Source organism: Gigantopelta aegis, unplaced genomic scaffold, assembly GCF_016097555.1.
Source record: "Gigantopelta aegis isolate Gae_Host unplaced genomic scaffold, Gae_host_genome ctg2261_pilon_pilon, whole genome shotgun sequence".
NCBI lineage: Eukaryota > Metazoa > Mollusca > Gastropoda > Neomphalida > Peltospiridae > Gigantopelta > Gigantopelta aegis.
In genome coordinates, this window is record NW_024532885.1 from 5838 (window position 1) to 23065 (window position 17228).

Consider the following 17228-nt stretch of genomic DNA (forward strand, 5'->3'; position numbering starts at 1 on the left):
ATTGACATCAAGGTATAATTTAAAACTTTTAATTACGGGGTTAACTCTTTAAATTTGTAGCCATCCTGATGTCACTGTAGCGGCACCTACTGCTGAGAATCTTCTTTGTGGTAAGTTACATGACATATCACGTGACATCAATATTGTTATAAATTTTTGTTAGTTGGGATCCATGGTTGGAACAACCTTTTGAGCCGGGATTTATAAGACCACTCCCCACCTCTCCATGCATGCACTGATGAGGTATAGAGGTCATCATACAAGCTCCACCTACTTTTTATTAACATACAGGTTGTCTGCTTAATCCAACAGAAAGTCAATATTCTGTTCAATGGGACACAATGATGTTTGGTATCCGGGGGTGATGGTATGTAAGGGTTAAAAATGAAATGACTCCACTCCCTTTTATAGAGATTAAAAAGCTATTTGGAAAAGCATGTCACGAAACGTTGAATTTACAAGAACAACAGGTTATTGATTTGGATGCATGTTCCACCACCCTTTACTCCACCCATATAGACATTGTTAAGTCAACTTGAAGTTGATCCAAAACTTGTCTATCAAGATATTGGACTAACACCAGCTAAAGTAATAGTACCCTACGCTATAAGTATTACACTTAGCACATGTATATAATAATACATTATAGTACATGTACTTTTATGTATTAAGTACATGTTCATGATCATATTGACTGTACTAGTAGTTGTCATTAACACTTTCATTACACACACATACTTCAAAAACATCCTTTCATACTATGTGACTTTATGAATGAATACTTGTCAGTAGTCCATACCAATATAATAAATCACATTATATAATATTATATTAATGAGCTCACCTTGTATATATATCATATTGTCTAGTTTTACCACAGTTAGTAGAGAAGAATCCAGCTATTGCTATTGAGGTTCTCCTACGTCACATCATCTAGTCAAAATATCAGAGTAAGTCTGTACTCAATCTAATGTTTCACATTTTCTCTTTTTCTCTCTCTCTGGGTGTTTAGATATTTTGCAGCTCTTGTTAATAGGAAATGACTCTTCATTCAATGGAAGTAGTTAACAGACTGACACAAGTGAGCTAGTTGTCTCTAATTATCAGTAATGAATAATTTATTATCTAAAAACTGTAAATATTCTAATTATCAGATTAATAATGTACCAGAAACATTTTAAATTAAAATTATTAAACTTTCTTAAACCCCCCCCCCCCCCACTTTAGTTCTAATTATTAGTACAACTTATTCTACTCTATTTCATCTGAAATTATTTCTTTCCTAGGCTGTTGATTTGCCCCACAGAGTTGTTTCTTCATTTGTACATTAACAATTGATTCAACGTTGCCGTGACGTCCAATAAGAGTTTATCAAAGCCGACTAGTACGACTGGTAAGACAGGTTTTAATAAACTCGTATCATAGTCACACATGATTATTAATAATAGGTCTGTGTATTCTTACAATCCTTGATACGTAATAAAATTATTAGTGTTCAAGTAAGGGATTATCATTTTTTTATTGTCCCATTTATCAAGTAATTTATCTGTCCCCTTCACCCATTTCCTGATATTAATTGGTTCATTCATCCATTAATCAATCTTATTTATCCATTACTAATAAATGTACTGTCCCATTGTTGTATTGTAGGACGAATCTCTAGAGATCCAGGCATTTTGTTTAGAATATAGTAAAAATCAGAGAAGCTACTGCATTATATAGATTATTAAAACAATTAGATGGAGAGGGAAGGAGCTGGAAGACAATAAAAATATATAATCATGTGACGTTATTGTCAATATTATAATTACTATCGTTCAAAAAAGAATGATTTCGTTTATTTTCACTAAACACAAAAAAAATTATATAATATTACAAAATATTTATATAACACAATATATACACACACACATTATTTGATGCCTATAGTCATTGATCTTTACCATTCTGGTGTTTTGTAAGACTGCCAACATCTCTCTTTAAATACCTAAAGAAAGCAGGTGACATAAATACTCTAATTATACATAATTATAGAAAAATTAGAAGTTCCTAATAATGTACTAATTATGGGTTATTCATAGAAATTATTTCTTTACCTTAATACTCTGTCTACTTACTACTTTCTTCAACTGTCAATTCATTTTGCATTAATCTTAATTTAGTCTGCTCGTTACGAAGATCCTTAGTCACATTACTATCAGGTGATTTGCTTTCTTTTCTCTCGTAATACATCAAGTTGTTTAGATGTTAAGTCAATGCATTGTTGAATTGCAGCTTGGTCTTGACTTGTGGGCACCACGTAGCCTAAAATGGACACATAGAGACAATGAATGCATATAAATTGATAACTAATTGAACAGTGTATTGTAAAATAAAAATGGAGATATTTTTGTGTTCTATGGACATATGGCCACACCCACCTCTTGGTACAATCCTTTACATTGTTCAGGTGCATTAACTTGGTCTGCAAATGATGTTGTCGGAATTGAAGTATTTATTTATAAATTATACGATCATCAAGGGCTCTCATGTCCTGTAAGGCTTCCTGTATACAATATGGAATAATGATATATATATTTAATTAAATATACCTTTATTATCTATTTTAGGACTTACTTTAAACTCTGAAAATTCTTTACAGGGAAGCTCTGTTTGGTATATCTTCAGCCATTTCATTACACGTGGTCTCAAGAATGCGGATGTTTACGGAAACGTTCTGAATTTTTCTTAGAAATGTGATTTGTGACAAAATTACCGTATACTATGCTATGTCGTGTTCTTATAAAGGGGAAATTGATCACGTGAGCTGTGCATGTGTTATCACATAGTAGTGTAAGCATTGTAAGCTCTCTCTTTAAGTGCCATATTTTAGAAATATGTCAAGAAATGGCTACAAAAACAAGCAAACCTGGTCCTTATCCTTCAGGGTCTCGTGACTGGAGTGAAAGACGATCAGGCCAATCACATTCCTCTTCCAATGAAGATATACCAACCTCAGCTCCTTCATCAATGACTCATGGGGGGAGTGGCAGTTCTATGTCAAATGAAATGAATCGTATGACAGATGTCAGTCCACAACGTAGCTTTGAACGAAACAGACAAGAGAAGAAGTTTGCTAATAATCGTGCTCGTCTCTACGTTGGTAACTTACCTCGTGGTATTTCAGAAGCTGAATTAAAGTTATTATTTGATCCTCATGGTGAGATGACACAAGTATTTATTGAGAAAGATAAAAACTTTGGCTTTGTGAGAATGGTGAGTTTAATATTGTATAATAGTACATGTACACGTACAGGAGGTTTATCAGCTTGTTACATCAGTGACTAGCTTCTTTATTGCTAGTTAATTATTATGGTTATTAATTGGGTTTGTCCCTACTGTAGTTAATTAACCCTTTTCGCGCATGCACATAAAAGCAAGTAATTACTGCCAACCGCACGAGTATTTTCAGGGTTGGAGTGTTGCGTTTCAGCTCTTGTATCATCTCTAAACTGTCTCCTAGAAGTTTAGCTGTTTCAAGTTTGCTTTAATATGGATACCTGGATGTTTTGTTCTTCTTATGATTGGTGTATTCGTTGTAGAAGTTTCTGGATAAATCGATCAACATACGAGATGTTATATACACAAAACGCATAAATGCGTCGTCGGCGCGGAAAGGGTTAAGTTATAATGACTTGCCCCTATTGATAATCACTTTAAAGTTAATTAACTACTATCTCTTAACAACTCTTAATATTAATTATACAATGATGTCATAATGACTCTATTTATAGGCATATAGAAGTAATGCTGAGAAAGCTGTAGCTGCACTTAATGGTCAGACCATAAAAGGACGAGAAATAAGAGTCCGTTTTGCTGCTAGCAGCTGCTCAGTAAAAGTCACTAACTTACATCCAACTGTCTCCAATGAGTTACTACATGATGCTTTCTCCCAATTTGGGGAGGTGGAGTTTGCTGTTGTTGTCACCGATGAAAGGGGAAAATCCCTTGGACATGGTCTCGTTGATTTTGCTAAGAAATCACAAGCACTAACAGCTATTGAAAGATGTCGTTATGGATGCTTTTTGTTAACTAAGTATGTGTGTTAATATAGTCAGAGAGAACTGGACACAATAGACTGGTAGCCATTTTTATATTAAGATTACTGGAATATTTTAGAATTTACTGAAGTATAACTGGCCTCATGATGTACTTATGTTATTGTAGGTCACCCATTCCAATATCTGTTGCTGAACTAGTAAGAGAAAACGAAGAGGAAGGATTACCTGAGAAACAAATATCTAAATCAAGTCAATATACTTAGTGAGTTACCCCTGTTAATTATTTAATTAATTAGTTTTTAATAACTACCCTCATTGGGCATGACCTCATAGTACTTTGTGTACAATGTTGTGGATCTATTTCACATGAGGGAAGAGAAATATATTGAATACGATGACAATCTTTAAGTCTACAATAAATGCTAAAAAACTGTTATAAAACTTCACTAACATTAATACATTGATATAGAATTTATGAGTAGATTACAACTGTTATACAAATACATGTACATCCCATTTTTTTGATTTCTCAGTGAGCGTGAAGCTCCGCCCAGAATGGCTCAACCTGGTTCTCCAGAATTTGATTTTGCAATGAGATTTAAAGCACTTTACGAAAATGAGAAAGCACGCCGTGATGAACTGGACAGTCAATTGAAAGAAACTCGTAATCAACTTGAGACTGAAATGGAGCAATTTAAACATCATGAACATGCTAATGTTTTGCGATTACGTAAGTTAAATAGATAGATGGAAGGTGGATGGTCTTGTTAATAACTAGTTTAATAACTACCCTCATTGGGCATGACCTCATAGTACTTTGTGTACAATGTTGTGGATCTATTTCACATGAGGGAAGATAGAAATATATTGAATACGATGACAGTCTTTAAGTTTACAACAAATCTATAGACTGTTGTAAAATTCATTGACATTAATATTACATGTAGTAGATAACTGTGATAAGTACTGATGTTCACTAGTCTAGAGTATTTACTAATGGTAGCTATCCTAGGTCACTGTGGTAAGTACTGATATTCACTAGTTTAGACTCTAGAGCTTACTAATGGTAGCTAGATCACTGTGGTAAGTACTGATGTTTGGTTGCTCATTTCTTAGAATTGGCAGAATATCATCAAAGAGCAAATGAGACTTCAACAACGATTACAAACACATGAAGAATTCATCAAAGGAGGTCATCCTCCAATAGGTGCCCTCCCTCCTCCACCACACTCTCATTTCCCTCATATGCCTCCTCCATTACCTCCTGGGACGGGGGGACCTCCCTTAATGCCCCAACCTTTGCTTTCATTGGACAACGATGGTCGACCTGATGGGTTTGCTATGATGGGAAGTAACCCTTTATTACCTCCAAGGGGAGGTCCTCATATGCCACCTGATCGTAATCAACCTGCTTTTCTCCTTCCTGCTCCTGTAGGACAGGTAAGAGTATGAGTAAATAAAGAGTGAGTTTAGAGAGAGAAATGGAGAGAGAATGTCTGTGGATTTTAGACTGACTAACTAGAAACTTGTTATGTCTGTATTTTTTGTATTAAATATAGGGCAAAGATCTGTGATTATTTTAACCCTTAACTCACTATGACTAGTGCTCATTAAACATTTAATGAGCACTATTATCTCTATTGCCAACTAGAATATGGCTGTGTTTGTGATCTAGTCATTGTTAAGACTATTGTAACAAAACATTACTTGACGTGGTCTTACAATACATTTTAAAATGTGTATGTGTTGCCCTTCTCCTTAAATCACCTCTTAATTGTAATCCAATAATATTATATCCACACTATTGGACACTATATATTTCAGTGTAACACCAACTAGTACATAAAGTATAAATATTATCTTGTCATGTTTTTTTCTCTGTTTTAAGAAGACAAGTATGTTTATTGCTAGCTCATTCCACTTTCAGAGTTTGTCAAACACTTATCACATATAAGCAGTATTGGTTTCTCAATTGTCTTGTTCCAAGTGATCATAGTATGACCAACATGACATATACTATAAGTGTTATATTCTAGTATACACTATACAAGTAGATGACAATTAAAATCAATGTATTAACAACAGCCATTGAAGTAATTGATTGTCTTAGACAATGTTGCTTGTAACTATTGTAGGCTGACTAACTGCTGGTATAAGAAAAAATATTTAATAAATATTCATATATTAAGTGCTGCTATTAATAATTGAAGTTTTAAATATAATCTTTGCTTAAGAATGATACTGATAGTAGCTTCACTTAATCTTCATAATTAGTGTGGGCGTACTTTTGCTCTAGTACATGAATATTTATATGTATATTTACATTTATTGTTGTATTGAACTTGTTTGTTAACATATCAGTGCAGGTATATTATCAGTAGCTAGATCTCTAACAACTTCACTATTTTATTTGAAATTATTTATATACCTTTTTAATAAGCATAATAATTATAATTAGGGTCAGCCACACCCTTTTTTCATGAGTAACAGGAGTTTTTTGGTACTAGATTTGATGTAGTTAAAGGGTTAATATATTTGTTCTAATTTGGATGTTTTTAACTTTAATGGAAATACTTATAGTATTATTCTGAACTTGTAAGAATTGTTATTGATTTAGTGGCTGATAATGGTCATGTGACTATTTATATTATCATCATGTGACTAAGTAGTATCATGTGACCAATAGCATACAAATTTATTATCTATGTTGCTTTATTTAGCAAATGCCCCCACCTTCTTAAATGGGGGTGTGGCCAAGGGTCAGGGAACAAGGAAGTAGCCAGTATTAACCACACCTGCTAATCAGTTCTCTCTAATTAATTATTATTAAACTAGTTAATAACTAGATTGTGAACTCATAATTTTAATAAATTACAAGTGGACTCATATTTATTAATATACTTTCTTGTTTAAGCTTGGTCTGTTTGTAACTAGTTTTTCTTGTTTTCATAACCTGTTTTTTCATGTACAAAACAGATGTTTTGAGTTCATGTATAAACTATTTATGACTCAGTCAATTCTTATTTCACAATTAAATTTATTGTTGCCAATAATTATTGTCTAAGACTTAATGATTGACGCTGACTCTAGCAACAATGTTAGCTCTGTTGTCATGGTTACAAATGACGCAGAACCCTATATGGAGCTGTACTGTCTCTCTTAAGATACATACACTACATCAAATAATATATTTGCATTACATCATCCCTATTCTCTATATATAGACCATAAAGCCTGCTAAGTTCTAAATATAGTAACATACATTACATGTCTACTATTTTTAGTAAATGTGCATTAAATAGAGGGTAAACCTTGTAATGTTGCCTTTCTTATTGCTAGTCTATTGCTTACAACATTAGTGTTAATATGCACATAGTAAGTACACACTGGACATATCTTTCTTCATCTCTTCTACTCACATATTCTTGTAACAATTTTGATAGATTACACATAATAAAAAAACTATTATGTATTATGCTAGTATAGCTTATACAAAATCCTTTCTTGACTGGAGTACTATTTCTTTAAATAAATTTCTGCAGAATTCCTATTAATGTTATACAATTAACCTCTACTCAGCATTTACTACTATCGAATTACATAACTACACCTGGTTCTTTAGCAATACTTGACCAGTGTTAGTAATTGTGGTCACTGTATAATCTAATACCAGTGCTCAAATATCGCTGTATTTCAAGTAATTCACGTATCATTAACTGATAAAGGAATGTAATTACTTGTGTTAGTTGCTATAGTTACCTGATATATGGTTATGTTTGATGTTAAGTCTTTGAGATGTAATATTATGTGAAAAAAATGGCAATATTTTTTTTGAAGGTTAATTACAGAAATGTGACACTCTATGTGATCAGTTTTATGTGAAGTAACAAAATGAAACGATTTAAAAATAGTTGATATGATTTTATTACATGAATAACTCATGTCGATGTTGGAAATACGAAAATAGAAAAATATAAAATAATTAAAATTTTAGATTAATCAACTGACCAGTACATGGTTTACTAGACACATAATGCTTCACGTTATTCCAATCATTCTAACTTGATTTTACAATAACCTTGTCTGCCTATAATCACACATAAACATATTTACATATGATGAGTTTACTTGTATATGCATATATATGCATATACTGTGTTTAATAATTTTTATATAACAGTCCTGAGAGGAGAGGGTCACTAAATGAACGAGAGCGTTGATGATGTGTATAATTCTTTAGATGCGTTCGTTCTGCTGAGGGTATCCTTGGCAGTTTAGGTATTGAACTCTGAGTGCTATGATTATTTCTTGATGTTGGGGTTAATGGGGGAAGACGATGTTCTTTATGTAGCAATTCAGGAAGGGATAGAACAGGAGAACTAGGCTCTTCCGAGTCTGGGGAAAAGATTATTGAAGGGTGGGGTTTTCGGGGTCAGTTACTGTAATGATGGGTGGGTTCGTTGTTATAATCATAATTCAGTGTAGGGAATTCTGTAGTGGGTGTGGTGAATGAGTAATGACGTTTTTAGCCTGCTTTGTCTTAATTGTATGGGGTGGGGATATAGCTAAATAGGGTGGAGTTATAGTGGGTTGGTTCATGCCTATAGATTGTATAATAAGTCTTCATCAGAATGGTCTGTTATGTCAGTGTAACTATTGTCGCATCCATCTGTGTTCTCCATGTTTTGGTCGCCTTCTGGTATTTTTATAATCAAAATTTTCCCACGGTTTATTCAAAGGTTGGGTTAAGGGGGGAGAGGAAGGTCGTTTGGTAGCCGAGGGGACGTTCCTGTCTTTTTTAGACTTGTCCCTTGAACTACGAGACCTAACCTCGGAGATGATGCAGGAGAAGGTTGGCTTAGGGAGGAGACCCCCCGGTAAGCATTTTGTTAGCTGAAGAAGAACAGAAAATATTATGTCATTAAAAATCATATAATACAATGTAATAACATTTTATTTTATTGTCATATAATCAATTTATACTTTATTTAAATGTTTTGGGATCACATATAATATGTATACACACACATAATTACAATGCTTTATATCTGAACAAAAATTGTGACAAATAAAATTGGAAAGAACCTATTCAAAATTTTGACTACTATCTTATTTTTAATAGCCAAATAAAATTAATGTATTATATTTTCAGTTTCTCTACACTAGAAGCATACAATAAATATACTTACTTTGAAATATTAAGTGAATATCTGGAGAGAGACAAACTAACTACTTCACTCGCTTAGTAGATACTTTATCATGTTGTTTATTAGTTCAACCATATTACCATAGTAACCAGTCCCCACCCTACATATGCATGATAGTGGTTATGCTTCTTTGATGATGTGTTCAAAACAGAGGACATTCCAACAATTATATTATTATGTCTGTAATTATCACATGATTGGTCTCAATTGATATTGTATATTACTGACATGTTATTTGGAGGTAGTAAGTTTGTAAATTTGAGCTTATAATGGACTTCAAAATTACACACACACTGTAAACTTCTAATGGATATAATTATGGTACTTATTTTGTATTCAAAACTGACTTATCAACATTGAAATCACTGTCAGTGAAGTGACCAATGAAGTAACACTGATATAGTTCATAAAGTCATAAAAACTTAAAACGATTGATTAGTATTTCCTGGAACTCTTGTTTATTAACTACTGGAACATACTTAATAAACTCTACACAGATATTACATCACATTAGTGTTGTATTAGTATAGAAATCAGTATGTTCTTTGATTTAATTCTACTTATCAAGTCTCATTCTTACAGTATTAAGTTCAATAGAAATCTATACCTCAGTATGTAGCCTTATAATTATTATATGTATATAAATGAAATATAATTAATATATTCATGAGAAGATACCAGACATTTTATATAATATATAAGAGGTAAGTCATTAGTCTTATAAACCAGACCTGATTGCTTAGAGGTTGGTCTGGCTTGTGAGACTAGTAAGGTAGTTAGTAGCCGCACCTACCATGTGTTGATAAGAAAATGATTATAATAGAAATTGAAAGAGGTTTCAATTGTTTTTAATTTCATTTTCAATTTTATCTTCATTGTTGTGTGGCTACTTGACTATACTTTATTGTAATTGTTCTGGTTATGATATATTGTTACTATAAATAGTAGCATATGGAGTACATGCTTGTTTCTCAAATAGTAACGTGTGTTTCTAAATTTAGAGTCAATTATGTGTATGGAAATATAAAGACATTACCAATGAATTAAACTTTAATGGAGTATCTAATTATAATATAAACTTCTGAAAGTGGACACTTATTGTGAAAACATACTTTTCTGTGCAAAACTAATCTTTAAAAACCTTGTACTTTGTTTTATAATTATCATAATGAAAACAGAATATGATGAAAGAAGACATCATGCCATCTCTGCACAGGCAGAAAAAATGTCTGCTTAATAGGACAATAAGTTCTTAATCTAACCTCGTTATTATTATTGTTTATTATTATTATTATTGTTATTATTGGTATTATTATTATTATATTATTATTATTATTATTATTATTATAGGGTATCTTGGTTACTAAATAGGTCATTGGTATTATCATTGATGACAATGTAATGATGCCCCCCCACCTGCTCTATTATCAAGATCCAAGTTACAATGTAAGTGGTATGAGGTATAGCAGTAGTGTGTTTATTGCCACGCCCATTCTGATTTTTATCTGACTTGAGATTGTATTACATATTGTTTAAACATTAATTCAATATTCCACACCTCTCTGAGTATTCATAAGCTGTAGAGATAATCCAGCACGCACAATTGTAATTGTTATAGTAATTATCTTTTTGTGTCAGTATAGTAGCTCCAGGTGTGTTTAGCCCAAGGCTTGTTTTAAATGAAAAAGGAATGGTAAATACATATATTGACTATATTTCTGCTTTCTTAACATACTTTTAAACCAGCGATTTATTGACATTGCTACAGCATCACATACCGTAATTTGTTGACAAGTTGTTAGCCAAATAACAATTTAAAGTAGTGTTACCAATAATATTACATATTAATATATAGTGTAAAAGTTGGGATATTTAATTTCACTTAATTTGTGTTATGTTGAGAATTTGTAAAATCAAACCTCTAAATCATAAAAGGAAATTTGTCATTTATACAGTAAGTAACACAGAAAGTTTTGACTAAAATTGGTAACACTATAATTTCGTTGTTTCTGTCACTATCATGTGCATGTTATGTGATGTCATTGTTATTGGTAATGTAACTTACATATATAGTATAGTGATATTTAATCAATGTAACATATGTGATCATGGCTATATATTAAATTTTTGAAAACCTCCCACTTTTTGTATTAAATTCTTGGTATTTGTTTGTAATCTTGTTTCTTGATAGCATGTACATCCATTGTGGATTACAATGCACAATTATAGTAATATCATTGTTTAGAGATCGTCTAGTAAACATTACTGATATACCATGTATTGATATAAATATATCAGATATAAATAACATGTACAGTGTATTTATTTCTTATCAAGAGTAACTGTGAGCTGATTGAAACTGGAGTGTTCTTGAAGAATCTTCTATCAAGAATATTGTATGGTACATTATATGCGTTGCATGATATTACTTGAGGTGGTTATAATACCCTTGATAAAGTTTCTAAGGTTGTCCCTTTAGTATATATATATATAACAATTTATTTTTTTATTGTATTGATTGGTTCTTGTCAAAATAGTGTGGCACAGTTTATTGACTACATGGCGAATGTTGTGGTATACTCCTCTGCTTGATTGCTATTACTTTAATTTAACAACATGTCACATTAACCAATACTGTTGTTGGTTTTCAAAGCTCTTCACTCTTTGCAGTGTTGGTGTTAACTAGCAGTCATTATACAAGTTATAAAATAATTATTACTAAACATATACTACAGCAGAAAGAAGTGTATAACAATATACAGTTTATTATATAATTACTTTTTATATCTATTGTTATTTATTAAGTTCAAATTATGTTTTACAAAAGATGATTTAAAGAATTAGAAAGAAGACATTGTGTTAAGCCAAGCGACCTAACTCACTCACCCTACATGTGTGCTAAGATCTCTCCTATCAGTATCCAGGATTGTTAGCCAGAGCTAACACAATGTGCATACTACTAGACATCGCTCACTATAGTTATACTTAATGGCTTTATAACTCTCAGATAAGGTAAACCCCCCTTCTTCCAACCCCGTTTCCAACATCCTGACTGGAACATTCAAACCAGCTATACCAGGTTTCAAGATAAGGAATTTATTGTCAAGAGGCAGGGAATGCAACCACCACACCTCCTTCATGTTAAATGGGAGACATCAACCATATCCTAGTCTACCCTGTAGGGATACTCATCTCTGGGTATGCCCCACAAGTTATGATGATGGAGTCTGGTCCACAACACCAACATTGTCTGACCTGACTTCCTTACCTCCTCTTTTATATTCCTGCATAGTTTGTTTGTAAAGCACCCCTACACTAGTGGTTTATTTGGTGATTTATGTGTGTGTGTGTGTATGTGTGTTCTTATTATTTGGTGAAATGCTATGTTATATTGGTATATCATGAAAGCGACATATTCTAAATTATTTTCTATAAATCATAGTTAACCACAACAATTGTAATTAACTTTGTTTGCCATAGTTTTGTTTACCTTTCATATATACAACATGTGCTCTAGTTTTGTTGATGTTATTATTACGTAATTTACATGTACTAAACATGTTTTGTGACTTGTGATACAAAGCTGTCTGTTTCATGATCATGTTTAGTACATGATATATTCAACATAGGACATGTTCTCTTAATTATATAGTTAGTTATGGGGTGTATTATGTAACCATACTTTAGTAAGTTATAAGTTAATTAGTATCATTGATAAAAATTAATATTTTATTTAAAATGTCATTTGTATCTTTAATGGAGAGGAACATTGTGGAATCCAAATTTTGTGTAATTAAGTTACTATCATTACTTTCAGCTGAACAAAAATTCGTCTGAATTACTCCCTCTATGATTTGCATGCTTTAATAATAAAATTAAATGAAGTAATATTAATTATAAGTATATTTTATTGAGTAGTTCAGATGAACTTTTTGTTCCACCTGTGAAGAGTTACAAAGTAATCACTTACTCAAATTTTGGATTCGACAATATTCCCTCTCAACAGAATCTACAAATAATTGTTAAAAATAACAATATTAATTTTCACTACGATACTAATGTTATTATAACTAGTTTAAGAATTATACAATACATCCCCACACAAGCTAATTATATACTTAAGAGAACATATACTTGTTAAGTATGTCATATAGTAAACGATGATCAGAACAGAAAGCCTTTTGTACGCACTGTAGGGGGTCAACAAACATTTTAGATACATCGTAATTACCTAATAATAACATCACAAATTAAACTATGAACATAATGGTTGTACATGTTGTATATATGATAAACTATGGCAACCAAAGTTGGTTGGCAAGTTGTTGTGGTTAACTGTTTATACCAGGAGTTTTAAGAATATACTATTTTTCATGATATACCAATGTAACACGGAAGAATCTACAGTGTATTAATTTCTAACACCCACCACACACACACAGTTAGTGCAGTAAACTGGTGGAAGAAAAGTTTTATAAATAGGAGTTTTAACACTGTTGCCTCATTGCATTTCTTAAAACCATATTTTTTTTTTTTTTTTTTTTTTTTTTTTTTTTTCTTTTTTTTTTTCACAACACACTGGTGGCATAAGCATATTATAAAAGATAGGCCTGTTGCCTATAATGTTAAATAAAATCCCTACAACATCAAGCATAACAGCCGAGATAATAATTGTGAATAAGTAACCAAAGACGTACCATAAGTTAATTCAGCAAAGTATATATTGTTTATGTCCCATTTGTAACTACTCACTATATCAAATCTAAGGTAACATGTACAATTACATATATACTGCTGTAAATAATTGATATATTATTTTTAATAACTCTTACTAGCCCAAAAGCCAAAAAATTATATAATGAGTTAAATTCAGATAATTTTGAATTTCAACTATATTCACACTAATGCCATGTAAGCTACACATGATTTTTACAATAATATGTGTGTGTGTGTGACACATGTAATGTAGTTGAGGCTCCTACAAGTGCATGGACAAAAACTTTATATAGTTTGCAAGTCTTGTCGCAAGAGCCTTCAGTCCAGTTAAACAAGAACTCAACAACCTACAAGGTCTTAATTACAAGTTTTATTTCTTGATCAAAAACTGGTGGGTATTCTTTTACTTTACTTCTGTTTTAAACTATTAATTCTTTTGTTATATATATTGCTGTTTATATACTGACTCATTTATAATCAAGATAAAGTGTAAAGTTAACATATTATCTCTATTATGTCAATGATGTACAAAACATTTACTCTTTTCTTGATTTTTCTTTTAACCCTGTAGCCAGAAGTTTGTAATGGTTGATGCTATTACTATTCCTGCTTAAAAAAAAAAAAAAAAATGAAAGATGATTCGCATGTAATGGAGCAAAGATGTTGGAGTCATCTAGTAATAAAACGAAATTTTCAAAGAGCTGAGGTTGTAGAGAGTTAATTCATTTTTTGTGGGGGGGAAGATCATCCGTGCATCGATGTTACCTTCTTCTTGTATGGATGTCAAATCTTCCTTTATTTATTTCTAAAGTACTTAGGGGGCTCAATTTCTTTTGATCAATAATACTGAAAATCAACTAAATAGTGGCTGCCCATAGTACTGTTCTAGTGAGTGTAAGATTTGTATGTCTCTTACTACAGGTGTATTAATCATACTTGCTTGAGCCTCTTTTTTTAATGATGGTTTATGATGGAAGAATGAATCAGAATATTTGTATGGTACATTTTTTACAGGCTTTACTTCAGGTGGTGATATGGCCTCCTCTTACAATTGCTCGTGGTTGTGCTCTTGATTTTTAGCAAATACTATTATATTATTGTATTGATGGTTTCTTGTCAAAATAACGTGCACAAGGTTTATATAGATACATGGATGTTGTGGTGCTCCTCTGCTTGATTTTAATTTTAATGTGACAGCATGTCACATTACCAATACTGGTCCTTGTCCTTCTGGTGTTGTTTTGGTTTTCAAAGCACTCTTCCTCTCTTGCAGTTTGGTGTTAGCAGCCATTAGATACAAGTTATAATATTTTTATTACTAACATATCACAGCAGAATAGAAGTGTATGACAATATGTAGTTAATTAATATTAATTACATATAATGTGTATTTGTTTTGTTAAAATTGTTGTGTGTAGTTAGTTTGATTGATAAATTTTAGTGTATTGGATAACAAGTCATTATTTCAACTGAATCTTTGAACAATTTATTTAGTATTGTAACTTGTGATGTCATAATTCTAACATGATATATATTTAATTTTAATATGGTAATATGTTATATAAAAAATAATTATTGTTTAAAGAAATGTTTCTCAATAGATATATCTTGCTATATATAAACGTCGGATGCGCATTATTCAAGCACAGAATATTTATAGCATAGCTAACAAGTAATTAAAAAAAAGAAGAAGATGAGCGCAGCGGGCAACTTATAGGATGTGTTAAACGCAGATAGGTAGATGAATATAATATCAGAAACACGTGTTTACAAGTTTGTCATGGGCAACATTAGTAACACTATACTATATATATTATGCTGCAATATTATATTACTCATTGGTGTGCCATGCTACAGTTTCGAGGTCATGTTATTGGTTATTAGAGTCACATGGTAAGGAATTGAAATTTTTGAAGAAACTGAGTTGTCCTGAGTTAATTCAGTTGAATAAGCTAATAACGTAGTCGGCTAATTTTACTTCTCATTGTAATAATGTTGGAATCTTCCAGAAAGTTTATTTTCTGTAACTTTCTTCATATCAGTTGTGTGTGTAGAAATTATGGTGTATAGGATTTTATATATTACTATTTGCAGTATATTATCATTTTATAAATAAATCATGAAAGCGAGATATATTTAAAAATTCCTGCGATAAAACAGTTAACCACATTGCATAGTAAAGTTGTCAAACATGCTAAACTTTGGTTGCCTATAGTTCCGAGTTTCATTTACCTTTCACATATACAACATATGCTTCTAGTTTTTGATTGTTATTATTATTAGATAATTTTACATGTACTAAACATGTTTGTGTGTTACATGTGATACAAAGCTGTCTGTTCATGATTATGTTTAGTACATGATATGTTCAACATGTATATGTTCTCTTAATGTATATAGTTAGTTATGGGGGTGTATTATATAAACACATGATGAGTTAATTAATTAGTTACATGAGTTATAATACCATTAGTATATGTTTTACTGGTGGTACAATTCAATATTGTAAAATAAAACAAAACTGATATATAAACTAGTCTATAATTTATAAAATGATGGTAATATGTGGAAGAATCAAATAACAATAATTATTGTATGTATCATCAACAATATGTATACATTATTTAGGTGGGATTACTTCAGGTGTGATAATACCTCTTGAATAATTTCTAATAGTTGCCCTTATAACACCATATGACAACTACTTTTATTATTGTATTGATGGTTCTTGTCAAAATATGTGACACAGTTTATTGACTACATGGATGTTTGTGGTGCTCCTCTGCTTAATGGATATTACTTTAATTTGACAACATGTAACATTACCAATACTGATCGGCCTTGTCCTTCTGGTACTATTGGTTTTTCAAAGCTCTCTCTCTCTTTTGTACCTATAATCTCCAATAACCATATTGGTTAAATGACCAAGTAGTTTTACAGTGATGCAGTTAGTTAGTTGTGGTTCAATAAAAATTTCAAGTAATTAAAATAAAATTCAATATTTCAAAATTAAACTGAGTACCATATTTGAACAATATATTTAGAACTCATAATTGTAAACCATTTGATGTATTTTAAATGGCAACCAATATCACTTTATAACTGTTAAAAAAGGCTCTTAATTTCTGTATATCTGGAACTGTTACCAAACAATTTAATTATTTGTTGGATTATTCTAATACACACATCAATTAATTTGTGAATTTAATTATGAGATTCTGAAAATTTTAATCTGTTTAAATGCTGTGGTTATCAGAGGTCTAAT

The 17228-nt window shown here is 31.4% G+C and overlaps 1 protein-coding gene across 1 annotated transcript in view; it reads left to right on the forward strand.

Moving 5' to 3' along the window:
- Window positions 1–2886: 2886 nt before the first annotated feature.
- The window catches only part of LOC121391381 (paraspeckle component 1-like), a 33347-nt gene continuing 19005 nt past the window's right edge, over window positions 2887–17228 (forward strand). Inside the window, exons 1-5 of the mRNA XM_041523035.1 lie at window positions 2887–3255; window positions 3774–4075; window positions 4207–4302; window positions 4574–4757; window positions 5157–5480. Of these exons, the coding sequence (XP_041378969.1) occupies window positions 2887–3255; window positions 3774–4075; window positions 4207–4302; window positions 4574–4757; window positions 5157–5480 (1275 nt within the window). The remainder of the gene's footprint in view (window positions 3256–3773; window positions 4076–4206; window positions 4303–4573; window positions 4758–5156; window positions 5481–17228) is intronic.